Consider the following 16825-nt stretch of genomic DNA (forward strand, 5'->3'; position numbering starts at 1 on the left):
AGGACAGGGCTCTGGAAAGTTGCAGTTAAGATGTCAGGAAACCCAAATTGAGCATCCTCTCATCTAAGCAGCCATTCACCCTGGCTACGGAACACCACTACTAGCTTGCATGTCCACACAAGAGCCTGGAGAGTTATACTTTGTTGGTATATTCTGTCCGGGAACCACTGTGGTATCTCTTTTAAGTGAAGTGGGGCAAAAGAAGTGGACTATGTACAAGCTGGGGCTCCTGACCCCAGGGCTGGAAAGTCTGGCTGCTCTGAGCTTCCTTTCTCCTGACGGTGCTGTGAGAGTCACAGCCACACTGGTGGCCTGGCCCAGAGAGCTGCCTGTCACCAGGGTGGGCTTGGCTGACTCACAAAGGCGTGTTTGTCCCTGCGGGCAGAGGAGGAAGGTTCCTTTTCCTCCACCTCTAGGAAACCAGACACATTCCTGACTTGGACGAGGGAGCAGCCTCCTTCACAGTGACTCCCTTCATGTCATCGGGCATCTGCCCATCAGCACGCCATACGTTCAGGTCCCCAAAGACGCCTGTCTCAATCATCTCCTCCTGCCAGGGAATGGAGCAGTTGCCAGTGGCAAATTCCTGGAAGAATTCTGTATCCGCTTTGTCGAAGACCACACCTCTGACTGTGGAAAAGGCCCCTACGTCCTGGATGTTCTTTGCATAGACAGTTTTGGAGTCTGGGATGAATGGGGGTATCAGCATTCCTGTCAGAAGACAGAACACACAGAGCATGAGACAGGCATCTGCCGAGAATCTGCTCTGCCTCAGTCTCACTGCTGCCCTTCCCAGAGTATCCCAACCACTAACAAACAGCACATCCGAGAGGGTCCTGGGCATCCCCCACAGAGCCTTGTCACGAAGGACAGCGTGTTCTCTCCCCTCACCATCTCCTCCCCTTGTGCTGCCGCACACACCCTCTCTGCAGACCCCACACCCACGCTCTAGTGCCAGTCTCCCCGCGCATTGCTGTCTGCAGATGGGACACCTAGAACCCAACACGCCCAGAGCTGACCCCCGCATCTTCTTTCCAAAGCAAGCTTTTCTTTCTAACCTGTGATTATCCAGTCACCAGATCCAGAACTTCAGTCACCCAGGACCCTCACCGAGATTAACCCTTCCTTCTTCTCGCCTCTCGCTTTGTCTCCCCTCTCAGCACTTGGAACCTGGGCTGCCACACCATTGCAGCATCCTCAGGACTAACATCCTAGCTCCAGTGCCTCCTGGTTCTGATCTCTCAGAGCTGCCTGACCTCACCCCATCCTGGACCAGTCTTGACAACACTCCCTAGCAGAGCCCACCTTTAGATCAACTGGGAGCTGCCTCTGTTCTGACCCTTCCTTGAAAAAATAACTTTTCTTATTGGGCCATCTACTACATACAGCTCTGTCACCTTGGGGCCCTTGCCATCTAGTCACATGTTTACATATCCTGTCTGTGGGTTCTCGGGGGGCGGGGGTGGTTGGCTATGTCCTACACTTCTCTCTTTCAGACATACGTGCACAAACGCACACATGCACACAAGCGCACACATGCACACAAGCACACACATGTACACATGGATCTTGCACATGACACTTGATAACAAATACTGGTTGAATGAATGAATTTCTCCCAAGGAGACAGCTCGAGCAATCATGAGCTCCTTGAAAGAATAAGGTGTAGAAAAGCAAAACAGCAGGTTCGGGTCTTTAGTTCAAAGGTAAGCCAGCACATTCACTACATATCCTATCCAAATTTGACCGGCCTCCAGCAGGTTTCCCAAGAGATCTAATCAATTAACACCCAGTCCTGGGGTGTGTGGGGGATGAACAGAGCAGTAGAGAGTGGTGGTGTTACTTGGTCCAAGGGCAGCTATTGGGAGAGCATCACCCAGGCCGTTCCTACTCTGCTGACATCGAGCTAAACCTAGGAGATGCTAACGGCAAGCAAGGGTCACCTAACAGACCCATCCTCTTCGCCACGCCCTCCCGCTAGATCCAAAAGCGTGCTGACAGTACCAGCCTCAAGCTGTCTCCAGTTAATGTCTTTAAAGAGGGTGTTGGCACGGAGCTCATCACAAGTCCCGTCTCTAAACCCCAGGCGCTTCTCTGGGTCCTTCTCCAGCAGTGCCTCACAGAAGTCTTTGCTGGCTTGGCTGAACTTGTCCGGGTACTTGACTGGCTCTGAGAGGATCCTCTGCTTGAGCTCCTTGTTCTCCACCTGTGCAGTGGGACACGTATCACATTAAATTCCTGGGAACCCACCAAAAAGGCCAGAGCTGGCATGTCAGGCTCCAGGAGATTGGACAGCCCCTGTTGGTGCCCCGGCTCGCACTCCTCACAGGAAGAAGCCTGCCCTCACCCATACCGGAGCGGAGGCGACAGTAAACACCTGAGTGCACACCTCTTCCCCAAATAGTACCAGTTAAAGGGCTCAATATCTCAAGTCGAAGGAGGAAACCCTAAAGATGCCATTCAAAGTCGGGGTGCAGTGTAGTTTAGGGAACTCTGGCTGATGCCTTGGCACATTACATAATTATTTCTTACCCAATGGAGAAAATAAGAATAACAGAAAATAAAAAGTCTACTTTATAGACCTGAGCTGGCAGAGAGGTCTTCTAACTGGATAGAAATCTGAGGGTGTGTCTACGGCACCTTATTTTGAATCAGCTCTATGGAGTGTAATTTACATACCACAAAGCTCTATCTTCAGTGACCCCAGTGAAGGGTTTCGATCAGTCTCCATGGAACATCCCCCACTATTGCCCCAAAGTACCCTGTGTCCTCTGCAGCCCATCTCCACCCCTACCTCAGGAAAACACTGACCCGTTTTCTCTCATGATGGATTAGATATGGCTTTTCTAAAATTTCCTAGAAATGAAATCATTCAGAGTTACTTTTCCATGTCTGGCTTCTTTCATTTCATGTAACAGGTTTGAGACCCATTCATGTTATAAGTATACTTAGGTTCCCTCTTTCTTGTTGCTACCAAGGTAGGATTCTATGGTACAGATGGACCTCTGCTGGGTCACTATGCGCATCTCATAGCTCACCATGCTCACTCACACACAGAGAACAGGGGTTGTGGTTGGGGCTGTGAGATCAGCGAAAACTGAGGTGAGAGTTGGGAGCTTCTAGCATGGCCTATGGCTGTCTCTACCTGCATGTGGATCTCATACCATTTTGTTTTACTTTGTTCTTCTGAGCTGTTGAAAGTCAGGAGAAAGAATTGGTTACTAGGGTTCAAGGTGGCGTTGCAGAGACACAGAGTGACTCATTGTTTTAGTCATGTGGGGATTCTCTGCCCTTGGAATATTGGGGACATAATTTGTTTCACAATTGTCTTAAGGGATAGGAGTGGGGACCTGGTATGGCAGGGGAGCGGGGGCGGGGCGGGGAGGGGACACACTGAGAGGTCCAGGCAAAAGAAAGTGGTGGACGTGACCTGCATACAGGCCAAGGGGCAGTGAGAATGGGCAAGAGAGGGGCCACGTCTAAAGACTGCCATTCACACCGGGCCCCCGGAGGTGCCTCCTTTCCCATCCAGCCTCCTCATTCCCAGGTCACAGAGATGCCTGGGGCAGACCACAAAGGAGAGAAACGAGGAGCGTGGGAGGCCAGGGGTCATGGCACAGCATGCGATGTCTACTTTTCTCCAAAACATTCAGAAAAGCTGCTGTGCTGTGCCTGGTTCAAGGCCTGCAGGTTCTTAGCATCATGGGAGAATGTTCTTAGCATTCGCCTGCAGTGAAGAGCACGAAGGCCATCAAAGGGACCAGGCGGCTAGGTGGGGCAGGGCAGGTGGTACTGAGCGCTGATCGTGGCAGTGGGTTTGGAAAGATGAAGGCACCTGAAATGCTCCTTAGTGCCGGGAGCTACATGAAATGAAGTCTATGTTCCCTCTCCTCTGCTCAGAAAGGACCTACCACAAGAAGCCTAGTGCTTAAGATTTGAGCATCTCCCCCAACAAAAAGGGTCAACCCCAGAACAGCTGCAGGAACACTGGCTGGGCCACCTCCTACCTTCTCTCCCCGGGCTCGGAAGGGTCCTCTGGCTGCAATCATCTCATACAGCGTGACCCCCAGGGCAAAGTAATCCACGGAAAAATCATACTCCTCGCCCCGCAGGAGCTCAGGGGCCATGAAACCTGCCGGGCAAGAGCACAGGGCACAGTCAGAGACACAGCTGCACGGCAGGGAGCACTTACCCTGTCCTGGTAGTCGCAGAACTGATGCTCCCACGTGCACGTAGTGCAGGGTTCTCACGCTATGATATTTGAGGCATAAAATTCTCTGTGATGAGACTGCCCTGTGCACTCTAGGGTGCTGAGCAGCATCCCTGGCCTCCACCCACTAGTTAGTATCCCTCAGTCGTGGCGACCAAAAACGTCTCCAGAATTGCCAGTTGAGCCCTGGTTGAGAACCATGCTCTCCACACATGGTGTGAAGCCTCATCTCCCTTTTAATACCCCATGACAGACAGAGTGGTGGTCTCAGACCTGTGGAGTCAAAGGTGTGTGTGGCATAAGGGTTGCAGAGACAGGCACTACGGGATGCTTCCTGAAAGAGCACAAAAGTACAAATTTAAGCTAAGATATTCCAAAGAGGGAGGGTACTGTCTCAGGGGCCACACCTGAAGCTGAGGGGTGCCCACTAAGGCCAGGCTATTAGCACTCAAGGAGGCCTTGTTTTTGACTGATGTGAGTCGGTATATTGGCACCCATAAGTAGCACTTATTCTAGCTGACCCGTATTCCACGCTTACTGTGTGCCAGGTGAAGGTGCAAAGTGATCTCCTTTAAGTAGGAAGTAAGTGCCATTACTTTTCCTTATCATAAGAGAACTATCTTGCTCACAGTAACATTGATAATAGGTAACAAAGTAGGATTCAAACCCAGGCATCTGACCTCCCATTCACTACATCGTCCTTTGGTATGGTGGTTAAACCCACTGCTAATCCACCTAATCGTCTTTCTGTAACTCGGTTTTCATCTGTCCCAAAATTATACAGGCGTATTAAGAATTAGCTAATTCTACAAGGTCTGTTTCTAAAAATACTAGTACCCTGACCCCTCCTCCTTCACCTCATCGTCATCTCAGAATTGTTTGAGCTGGTTATTTTAGAACTAATATCCATACCTCTAAATCACATACTTATATTGCAGGTTTTGCAAGTCCCATGGGGGCCTCCTCGCTTGACTCCCTGCTCTGGAAGCTGAAGTTCTATCCCTCTCTCCTCCACCGCCACGCAGACGCTTTCCGTCCTCCTCGTCCTGATACATCATCTGGCTGGTCAGCACTCGGCTCTCACTATCCCCTACTGAACCAAAACTAAAACCCATTCATATGTCCTTCCTGACATGTTTTTAGTGGTTTTCCCAGGTTATCTTATCTTTTCTTTCATTTGTTTAGTTATCTATGTCCTTATTGTCAATGTGACCCTAAATTCTTGGACAATTCTCTAATCCCTGTCATGTTCTGATATATTAAATATTTTATCAATTCTATCCTCATGAGAAAGTCTCTTGGAACCTTCTTACCGTCTCTAATCGGGATTCTGGGGTACGGCCAGTAGCCTAGAATCTTCCTGTCATCCTGAAACCCTTTGCTTCTCTGTGTCCTCCCTCCCAGATACACCACTTTTTCGTTGACTCCCTTATTTTGGTAAGGTAGCTTCCTGAAAAAAAGGATGCTAAGGAAGTAAGTTCTTCAGAACTTTTGTGTTTGAACATGCTTTTATTTATTGTGCCTCAATATTTAACTAATAGTTCGGTTGAGTATAAATTCTAGGTGAGAAATCATTTTCCCTCTTATTTTTAAGACATTTCCCACTGTCTTCTCACTTCCAATATTACCTCGGTGGGGAGTAATCGTGACCTTTTTATGGCTGAGGAAGTATAGGTGACTCTCCAAGTTCACAGAGACGGATCGTCTTGGGGCCTGAAGTCCACCTGTGCAGCCCAGTATTGGGTCCGTGTGCCCACGTACTATGCTGTGTGACTCACATGTTCCTAACCATGTGCTTTGTTCCTCTCTCTGATTTAAAGAAAAAAATGCCATGTTCAGCGAAGCAAGTAAGAACTTGTCAGATGTCTGTGTCTGGAGGAATCCAACTTCCAAGAGCAGGTCGGATGCCCACCTTTGTCTCATCTGCTCCAATGCCAGGTACATGCCACATTTGGGGAGTTGGGGCCATGTTCTGAGCTCCACATCTTGAAAGTCAGTAAACTTTGGGCCTCCCAACTGTCTAACTTCCTAACTGCCACCATGCAGAGGCCAGCCCAGCACCTGGGAAGGATAAACAAGCCAGTTTCTGGGGGCCATAGTTCTCTCCCCTGGCACCAGGGGTAAGTGTTATGGGCTGGCATGGGGTGGCTTCTGTGCTTGGATGACTTTAGACATTCTGAGGTAAATGAAGCTAATTGGGTCCATTTATTTCTGTTCCTTCAATGTACCCATGCTCATGGTAAGCTTCCAAGAGGGAGACTTTCTTGGCAACGCCGACCAAGTTGATGTGACATAAGAATCGATTCTCCCCAAAGAGGTTACGAGAGTCAAATTCTATAGAACCTCCTGGCCCTGAATGCATCTTTGTAAGTTCTGCTTTTCAGGGACTTATATTACTGTCCAGACTCTGTGAGAAAGCCATGTCCAACTGACCACAGTTTCTAGATTAAAACAGGGCAGCCAGACCACAGGCACCCCTAGTCTGCTTCATTCAACTCAGTCCCAAATGTTACACCTTTTTGTATCCTGGGGGTCTTATGTAACTCTTGGGGCAAAGCAAGCGCCAACAGATATTTGTTGTGTGAATGAATGAATGAATGAATGAATGACTACTACTTCAGTCTAGCTACTAATTCTTCTGCATATTGACTCATCTTCCCCTCCAGGCTGGAAACTTACTGGGGACAGAGAGCATGCCTTATATTTCCACTACATGTCCCACTGGGCTGGCACAGCACTATCCAAAGTGAGTCCCCTGTTTACAGTCAATTGCAGAGGCTCAGAGGCTCTGTCTCTAGGTGGGGCCTAGGGTTGGGAGGGTGGGTGCACAGGGGCCAGAAGAAGGATCTAGAAGGCAGCCCCTGTGGCTTTGCTGGATGCCCCAGCTTTCTTACACCTTAACTTCGGCATTTGCTGCAGCTATTTGAGGGTCATTCCCTGCACTTGACCCCAAATGCTCGGGGCAATGTCCTCACGCAAGGGTCAAGAGAACCTCGGGCCTGGAAAGCTGCAGTCCCTCTCTTCAGAGTAAAGCAGAGGCTTGGCAGCCACAGCAAAAGCCTACGGGGACCTCTGGTGGCGGGTGGGGCCCTCGCACGCGGCAGAAACAGGGTCAGCAGTAATCTTGAGGTCAAATTAGTTTAAATCCTGGCTTTGAGGTCCCCTGGGGCTTTCTCCTAATGATCTGGGTCTCCTGGAAATACATGAGTGGTGTTTCCACTCATAGACTCACACCTGGGAGCGAACTTCATAGATTTGGTTGAGGATCCAGAAAAATTCAAGATAGGATCTTTGCCTAAGTAAAGCCGCAGATGAGGACAGACTCACTATGGTGACAGGTACCAACCCCGAAAGAGCACAAAGTCCAAGGATTGGGAGGATTCTGTGACACAAAACAAGAAAGCCGCTGAAGGCGAAAGCTTTCGTCATAGAGGGCGCAGTGTGTCAAAACAAATAATGATTTTTAGGTGGGGAGGGGTTGTCCCCACAGTGGGGGCAAGCTTGTGCTGCAGCTGTGCAAGCACACTAGCCAGCCTCCTTGGTTTTTCATTCTGAGGGATGAGGGAGCCACTCTCCTACAAAACCTCTGCCCTCTCCTGTCATCTTCCCAGCCACGGTGACCCCTAGGACCTCCAGAGCCTTGCCCCGCCCCCTAGGACAGGCTACCCTAATTCTTGCCCTCAGGCCCTTACCTGGGGTCCCTGCATAGCCCTTGGTCTTGGTCTGCCCTTCCTTTAGCTCCACGGCCAGTCCAAGGTCAGAAATTCTAACATTGCCTGAAAAACAAACATGGGCTGAGATTACATGTGGCTCCAGGAAACAAAGGCACCTGGTATTGCTGGAGTCCGCAGGAGCCAAGAGCCAGCCTCTGCACACATGCACACATGTGCATGCACAAATGTACATGCTCACACTTATGTGCACATATGTACACGTACGTGCACACATAACTACACCTGCTCACACACATGTACCTGTGCGTGCACACACATATGCATACATGCCGACACACATGTACAAGGGTGGACACATGCACATGCATGTTCATACACTCACCCACATGCACACACGTGTACACTCCAGGGCAGAGAGGCCCAAGGCCTCAGCACCCAAGTGCCTCTGCTCCCCATCCAAAGTACAGAGGGAACGAGAGTGACTTCACACAGGAAGCAAAAAGAAAAGAGTGACAGAGTGAGGATTTGGCCATAAAATATCAACTATTTGCCAATAGTTCCAGGCACAATAGATATCCTGGATTAACTCCCTATAGACCTAAGTGCCTAATTATGCACCACATTTCATCAAAGTCCACCCAAAAATCTTCATCTGGAGACTATGCTGTTCTATCGCAAAATGGCGGAATGGACAATAAACAAACTTAAGATGTGTCTTCGTGCTGCTTAAAGCTCTGATGAACCAGAGGCGGGAGGAGGGAGGTAGATGGGGGAAAAATTTAAATCATTTCTTCAATTAAAAAGTAAATTAATTTTTAAAAAATTAATAAATAAGGCTCTGATGAGCACTTATCAAAATCAGCCCAACCCCCTATAGGTGACCCACGGAGCCACAGAAGCAAGTAGGGCTGAGGGGAAGGTGGAAGGGGAGGCCAGGCGAGGGGAGGCGCCTCACCGTCATTGTCCAGAAGCACGTTCTCAGGCTTGAGGTCTCGGTAGACGATGCCCCTCTGGTGCAGGTGCTCCAGGCCACTGATGATCTGGGCCGTGTAGAAGATGGCGCGAGGCTCCGGGAAGCCGGGGTTCTCCTCATCCACATTGTAGATGTGGTACCTGGAGGCAGACTATGCGGAGGCCTATGCTTTTCTGGCACAACCACAAGAGTGTGACCACAGTCTTGATGGAAGTAAAATCTTGGGAAAATAGTGAGGGCCTCAAAATACCATGTTGTGTCAGCAAAGTGGTCATTTTGGGGCCTCACTGTCCAGCGCAAAGAGCCTGTGGCAATGCCATGACCCCGTTCCCCTCATAGACCCTTCGCCACAAGCATTAGAGGAGAGAAACGGGGCAGCGAAGGGCACTCGTCTCTCTTGCCTCTCCAGTGCTGGCCTGCAGAGGCCGGGAGATGGGCCCCAGAGCCATTTCACCATCACCAGCTGACCAATCGAATGCGTGAGGGTGGAAGAAGGCAGAAGCACCCGAGTTACCTCAAATATAAGTAGCTAGCACAGAGCCACGTGAGTGTTGGCTACTTCCCCTGACTCGAACACACAGACTCCTCAGGGGACCCACAGTAGGGCCTCCCTCCCAGCCTCCAGCCTCCCCTATAACTTTCCTGTCATGTTTCCCACTACCATGTTAACAAATAAACAGAAATAAATTACTTAAACTGAATAGCAACATGGGAGAATAGAGGCAGACCAGAAAACTTAAAAGAAAAAAAAAATAGAGAAACATTCAAATCAGCCTGAGCATGAGATAGCTGGAATAATAACAAAAATGGCTTTCATATTACATTTATATTATAGTATAGTATAGTACAGTATATATAGCATAGTATAGTATACTGCAGTATACTATAGTATAGTATAGGTTTTTAATGTAGTATAGTGTATTATAGTGTGATAGAGTATTTTAGTTTACTATATGCAGTATAATTTATTATAGTATACAATATAGTGTAGTATAGTGTAGTATGGTATAGTATAATGTAATGTAGTATAGTATCATGATCATTCCTACTCTGTCATGTGATTTGCACTTCCTAGACCCTTCCGATCCTCTTTTGTGTAACCTTACATGGGTTACTTAGTCAAGACCTTAGAATCTTCATCTGGAAAATGAAGCCAACCAACTTACCTGGCAAAGTTCACTGGAGATGAAACTAGATGGGATAATAGAAGTGCAGGATCTTGCAAAGAACACCAATAGCAACGCCCCCTTTTGTGTAAGTGACTGTGACACTCTCCTAAGTGTCTCGCTTGTGTTAACCCACACCCCACAACAACGTTTGAATACCAGTGATATTCTTTATCCTCATTTTACACACCGGCACACTGAGGCAAGAGTGGCGAGGTTGCCCAACCAGCAAGTGGGTCTTTTCCTCTCTGAAGCCAGTAGTCTGATTCCCCCGGGAGCCCAGGGCCAGGCCCTCAGATCCCTGGCAGATCCAGGCACTGTACAGAACTGAAACCCCCCATTCTCTCCTCCACTGAATGACAAAGCCAAGGTTCCCAATGTTGGCCACATCACGTTTCCAGCTCTTCCATCATCCGCAAGAGTGGGCTGTTGATGAAGTTTATCTTCATTTATATTCCTCTTAATACAAGGCCTCAGCCCCCATGAGGTCCCAAGCGCCCCTTTATTCATCCATCCAACTAGCACCACATGATCCTGCTACCCATCCCATTCACTGCTTCCCACCATCCACACAAACCTAGGGTCTAGAGAGCCTTAATTTCACATGGGACTAAGGACACATCATTTCAAGTATCAGCAACCAGAAGATAAAGAGCGGAGGATTTCGACGAGGGCACATCAAATGTCACCATGTGCTCTGCAGGTAGGAAGGAGCCCCACTGGGCCCCAGGGACCAAAACTCAACCACTCGAGCCCTCCCCGTCCCAGCTCCCACATGGAAGAGAGAACCCCCGTTTACCTTAAGTCGCCTCCATTCATGATGGTCATCACCAGACAGAGGTCAGTTTTGGTTTCAAACGCATAGGCCAGAGAGACTATAAACCTGCTGTGTACTTTTGCTAGAATCTTCTTCTCTACCATAGCACCCTGAAAAGCAAGATGTTGAAAAGTACCCAGGTTTAGGCAGAGAAGTGACATTGTCATAAAAGACCAAGTCTCACAAGTCAGAAAATGTCACAGTAAACTAGAAACAGAGTTGCAAATATATTTTTATGGTAGTTTGCTCAAAGTAATTGCAAATAACTTGTAAACATGCCTCACTCCCGCCATTTTAGGGATAAAATCTTACGTGCAAATTCATTATGTACAGAGGACTTCCGGTTTCCCGGAGCCTCCAACAAGGGCGGCTTCAGCTAACAAGTCTTAAAAATGCCAGGTGAAGTCTCCAGCACATCCTTTGGCTGACTTTCCAGCCAGCCCTTCCCTACATCTAACCGGCTTGCCCTGCTGCAATGTCAGCCCCTCTTCTCTGGACAGCAGAGGATAGCCGAGGTCCCAAGCCACACTGCATCTCTGTCCATTTTCTATCTTTATTTTAAAATGTCATAAAATCTATTTAACATGCTTTTCAAAGTTGTGTTTGGACAAGGAAAGCAGCTTCCCTTTCCGAAGGAGGAATTCTTGATGTTGGAGAAGGCCCCTTTCTATCCACACCACACGGGAAGATTTTAGGTTGACTTTACTGTGTATAAAGTCCAAGGAAGGTCCTGAACTCGGGAGAGAAGAGATGGCAGTACTCTAATTGTTGAGTTAAAATTACAGGCAGCCAGCTGTGAGGAATAACTGCTTCCCCCTAAAGTCCCATGGGGGAGAGCACCATGAAGTAACCCCCTGGGGAGGGGTGCTCTGTGGTGGCTGCCGTATGCCCCAAAAAGCTGCATTTGTCCACAACCCAAGTCTGCACTGTGCAGCAGGAAAGGGACAAAGAGCCATGAGGACAGAACGTGAGGCTGGGAGATGAGTTCCTAAGACACTAAGCAGCTTTCGCTGATCCTGCCTAAATGGGTTCTGACTCCAGTTAAAGAGAGCAGACCCCACTCAGAGCGACCTGCCTGTGCCTCCATTCACTTCCCGACCCTGCGAAACAGCTGCACTAGGGGAACAGCCCACACCCGGCATCGTGGACAGGCTCGGCCTCACGTAAAGGACCGGCACCAGCCCTGGCTCCATTCCCTGTGTGTTGTCCATCATAGCAAAAGCCAGGGTGTGAGTAAGTTTCAGAAAGTTGGAGTAAAGATTTGGAGAACAATTTCCCACAGTCTCCCCTAACACTGCCACTGTACTTAGTGGTGTTGCTAAAAAAAAAAAAAAAACGAGAAGGATAATAAAATGTGGAGCGTCATCCACACTAACAAATATGAAGGCTCTCTGAGGAGGGATGTCAGCAAACCCCGTTTGTGTGCAGTGTGAGGCTCGTGGTTAAGAGCAGTTGGACAAGCTGAGTCATAGGCCGAGAGGGCCACAGAGCCCACACACCACCTCCTCCCGCCACTCCGCCCTGCACCAAGCACTCGGCTCGGCTGCCTGGCTCAGACAGGGCTGACTCAGGACAAAGAGACGTAGATGAACTAGACACCAGCCAATGGCCGCGTGACAGGAGAGGTTCTGTGTCCAAAAGGCAAGATGAGCGAGCCAGCCAGCCAGCTAAGGGGTACGGCATGAAGCTGGACAACGCAGCTGAGGACCCTCCCCACCCACTGACCCACCCATCCACCAGAGCTAAGAGCATGCCCTCTGCTGTGAACGGCTGTGCTGCCCACCTGGTACCCCTTCCTCTTCTTCAGCCTCTTCTTATTAAGCTTTTTACATGCATACATCTTGCCAGTTGCCTTCATCTGGCAGGCGGACACCTCCCCAAAGCCACCTTTCCCAAGGACCCTGAAGTCCAGAAACCAGTCCTCCCCTGTGGGCTGGGCCTCCAGCCACTTCCACTGCAGGAACCTCTGGAAGTACAGAGTCCCCAGGTATTCTTGGAACGGGGCCTGGCTCAGGTAGGCCAGGGTGGCCTGCAGGAGGGGCTGGAAGAGCCCATTCCCACTCGCCACAAGCACCTCCCGGACCTTCACCACTATTCCTTCATCCAGGAAGCTGCAAAAGAGTTTGGCCTGAGGGTCCAGGTACTCGGCCAGGATGGCCTGGGCCTTCTGCGGCCGGAGGTCGTCATCAGCCGTGTCGTAATCCTCGATGTCCTTCCAGAGCTCCAGGGCCGGCACGTGCCTCTCATCGGCCTTCAGGAACTGCTGGAAGAGCCGCTTGCCAATGGGCTGCTCCGAGCACAAACTCTGGAACTCCAGGTTCAGGCTGTCCCGGAGGCTCTCGCACTTGGAGAGAGGAGGCAGCTTGAGCTTGGCCAGGTACTTCTTGTCCCGGGAGGACGGGGCACTGCTCCCATCGAAGCTGCCCCGGGCGGCGATGAAGGCAGAGTTGGCGACCACTGTCTCCAAGGACCCGAAATCCATCCTGGAGCCCACCTCCCCCCTCAGGCACCACAGGCCATAGGCTAACCTTCAGTACCCGTGTCCAGAGTGGGCCTGACCCACTGCCCTTGGCCTGTGCCCGTTCTTGGCTCTAGGGACAGGAGGCGTCCCAGCTGGTACAAAGATAACTGGGGGCCACACCAGGAGCACCCAGGTAACCCAGCTGACAGCTCAGGCTAAATCCCAGCCCGGGGTTATGGAGGACACACTCAGGGCAACGAGCAGGTGCCAGAAAAAGACAATCCCCTAAGCCGCTCCCAGAAGGATTAGATGGCCGGTCGGCCTACTCCTTCCTCTGAGGCTGCCTCTGTCTTGACCGACCCCGGGACCCCCAGGTGCACCTCACTGAAGTCCCCCTCGGAGTCATTCTGAGCTGCCCCGTGCAGCCCTCTGGTCTCAGCAGCCAGGCAGACCTCCTGTTTGCTTTCTCGAGAGGACGCAAGGCTGAACTGAAGGGCGAAGGGAGCACCAGGAGAAACATCAATTTATAAAGATGGCTGGGTTTTTTTCCTAGTGTATTTCATTTTCTTCTTAGGGAAAAACAGCAAGAGAAGAAAACCTGCTGATAATAGAAGTTTAGAGAGAGAGAAACCATAGTGAACAGCTTCCTGGGGTGTCCCCTGGTGAGACCACTGGCCCAGGGAACCGATCAGTATGTGAAGACTAACATTCGTCCTGACCTGACACTGAGAGCAGCTGTGCTCCCAAGGCACGCCGCTGGCTCTGAGGACTGAAGGTGACCCTGGCGCTTGCTGAGGGTCAGCTCCACATCAGTTCCCTCTCTTACCTGGACTGTGCCCAAAAAGCCAAAATGCCAAGAGAAGCGTTCAGGTGACATTAGACAGGGAAGCAGGAGACCCCCGAGCTATACCCAGTGCTGAGGCCCCACACACAGAGAGGCAGGAATGAGAGGGGAATAAAGAGTCCAGGGACACACCTAGGACGCACCTGGAGCACAGCTGGAGCATGCTTTAGAGTCATCAGGGGCACACCTGGAACATACCTGAGGCATATCTGGGATATACCTGAGGTATACCTGGGACACTCCTGAGAGTCACCTGGAGCACAACTTAAAGACACCTGGGGCATATCTGGGTATACCTGGAGCACACCTGGGACACATCTGGAGTACATTTATGGATGCCGGGACCAAAAGAAGTGTCAGCTTCATGAGGTCACAGCCTTGTCTGTCTGTTCGAGTACACAGTAGGAGCTCAGCAAATGTTTGGGAAAGGATGCCAAGAATTGAGTAAGGGGTTGGTTATAGTTTAATGAGGGAAGGAAATGAAGAGTTTCAGAACAAAGAATGCCATGGCCAAAAGAGGCTGGGGGGCTGCCCAGCCTACCCATCTATTCCATGGTAGGAGAAGTGGAGTGTCTCGGAGGGCAGTGAGATCCTGTAAGTGGGTGCAGAAAGACAGGTGGGCTTCTCTATAGGCCTGGGAAGGCATAAATGAGAACTTGCTGGCTGAGCAGGCATTGTCCTTCTGCCCAACCAGGTGGGTTGGAGGGTCCAACCCAGCCACTTAATAACAGATGACCTTGGGCCAATCACTTGAACCCCTTTCTGCCTTCTCAATCAAGGTTCAAATGAGACAGTGGTGCCCATGGTGTTTTGTAGAATGGAGCACTCCCTGCTAGCGTTTGCCACAGTGTGTCCTGGGTCACCCGAAGATCTTGCCAAAATAAAGATTCTGCTTTAGTAGCCTGGAGAAGGTCTCTCACAAGCTCCCAGCTAGTGTTAACATTGTCAGTCAGGACTCACTGTGAGAAACCGGGTCTGAGGAAGACAACTCCCATTGGATTAACACTGAGCTACATCCTGGGGAAGGGCAAGCATTGGGTTAAACAAAGTTAAATATGTTTCCTATCAAGGAACTTATTTAGAGATTTTCGAGTGAACTTGGCTTCCTAATAGGGGTCAAGTATGCAGTGTTTCTCAAACTCATTTAGCTCTGGGACCTCTCTCCTTATATAAATTAACTTTTTGAGGGGAATAACTATAGATTCACATGCAGTTATAAGCAATGATCCAAAGAGATCACATGTACCCTTCGCCCAATTTCTGACAATGGCAATGTCTTGCCAAACTAAAGCACAGAATCACAGCTGGGACACTGACCTTAACACAGACAACACACTGAACGTTCCGTCCCCACAAGGATCCCTCCTCTTACCCTTTTATAGACACACCCACCTCCCTCCCACCCCCACACACTCTTGAATCCTTGAAAACTACTCATCTATTCTCCATTTCTATAATTTTGTCACTCCAAGTATGTTCTATAAATGGAATTGTACAGTAAATAACCTTTTGAGTTTGGCTCTTTTCGCTCTGCACAATTCTCCGGAGATTCATCCAGGTTGTCGTGTGGATCAGTAGTTTTATTGCAGAGTAGTATTCTATGGTGAGGACGGACCATGGTTGGTTTAACCATTCACTTGCTGAAAGACATCTGGATTGTTCTAGTTTGGGGCTATCATGAATAAAGCTGCTATGAACAGTCATGTACAGATTTTTATGTGAACATAAATTTCCATTTCTCTGAGATTAATGCCCAAGAGTGTAATTGCTGAGTTGTATGGTAATTGTTTGTTTAGTTTTTTAAGAAACTGGCAACTTTTTTCCAGAGCAGCTGTACCATTTTACATTCCCACCAGCAACATATGAGTGATCCAGTTCCTCAGCATGCTCCCAGCATTTAGTATTGTCACTATTTTTTATTTTAGCTATTTTGATATGTGTGTCGTGGTATCTTATGGTTTTAATTTGTGTTTCCCTAATGGCTAATGATACTAAACATCTTGCCATGTGTTTATTTGTCATCTGTATATTCTTTTTGGAGAAATGTCTCTTCATGTCTTTTGACCATGTTCTAACTGGATTGTTTGCTTTTTTGCTATTTTGAGTGTTTTTTATCTATCTTAGATACGAGTCTTTTATTGGATTTGTGGTTTTCAAATACTTCCTCCAAGTTGTAGCTTGTCTTTTCATCTCCTTCACAATGGCTTTCACAGAACAAAAGTTTATTTTGTTAAAGTCCAATTTATCATTTTCTTTCCTTTTATAAATTGTACTTTTGCTGTCAAGTCTAAGAACTCTTTGCCTAGTGCTAGATCTTGTAGATTTTCCTCCCGTGTTTTTTTTTCAAAAAGTTTTATATTTTTATATCTAAATCTATGATCTACCTTGAGTCAATTTTTTTACAAAGTATGAGACTTAGGTCAAGGTTCATTTTTTGCCAGTGGATGTCCAATTGCTCCAGCTCTATTTATTGAAAAAGCCCTTTGTGCTTCCTTGAATTTCCTTTGTATCTTTGTCAAAAATCAGTTGGGCATATTAGTATGGGCCTGTTTCTGGGCTTTCTATTCTGTTCCATTGGTCTCTGTGTCTATCCCTCCACCATACCTCACTGTCTTGATTGCCATAGCTATTTCTGTCTATATTTGTGAAGGATATTGGTCTGTAGTTTTCTTTTTTGGTA

The 16825-nt window shown here is 48.9% G+C and overlaps 1 protein-coding gene across 1 annotated transcript; it reads right to left on the reverse strand.

Moving 5' to 3' along the window:
• Positions 1–389: 389 nt before the first annotated feature.
• Positions 390–13430, reverse strand: GRK1 (G protein-coupled receptor kinase 1). Its single transcript, XM_039878811.1, has 7 exons — positions 12624–13430; positions 10823–10950; positions 8840–8997; positions 7903–7986; positions 4008–4132; positions 2005–2206; positions 390–711 (listed from the first exon to the last, which is right to left on the reverse strand). The coding sequence occupies exons 1-7, from the start codon at positions 13320–13322 to the stop codon at positions 413–415; spliced, it is 1695 nt and encodes a 564-aa protein (XP_039734745.1). The 5' UTR covers positions 13323–13430; the 3' UTR covers positions 390–412.
• Positions 13431–16825: the final 3395 nt, after the last annotated feature.

The sequence above is a fragment of the Pteropus medius genome, unplaced genomic scaffold, assembly GCF_902729225.1.
Source record: "Pteropus medius unplaced genomic scaffold, Ma_sr-lr_union100, whole genome shotgun sequence".
Classification (NCBI taxonomy): domain Eukaryota; kingdom Metazoa; phylum Chordata; class Mammalia; order Chiroptera; family Pteropodidae; genus Pteropus; species Pteropus medius.

Coding starts and splice junctions, on each gene's coding strand:
- GRK1 (XM_039878811.1), bottom strand. CDS start 13,322: ATGGATTTCGGGTCCTTGGAGACAGTGGTCGCCAACTCTGCCTTCATC. Junction 2,207..4,007: donor TCCGAGCCCGGGGAGAGAAG/GTAGGAGGTGGC, acceptor CCCACTGCACAG/GTGGAGAACAAGGAGCTCAA. Junction 712..2,004: donor CTGGAGACAGCTTGAGGCTG/GTACTGTCAGCA, acceptor GTCTTCTGACAG/GAATGCTGATACCCCCATTC.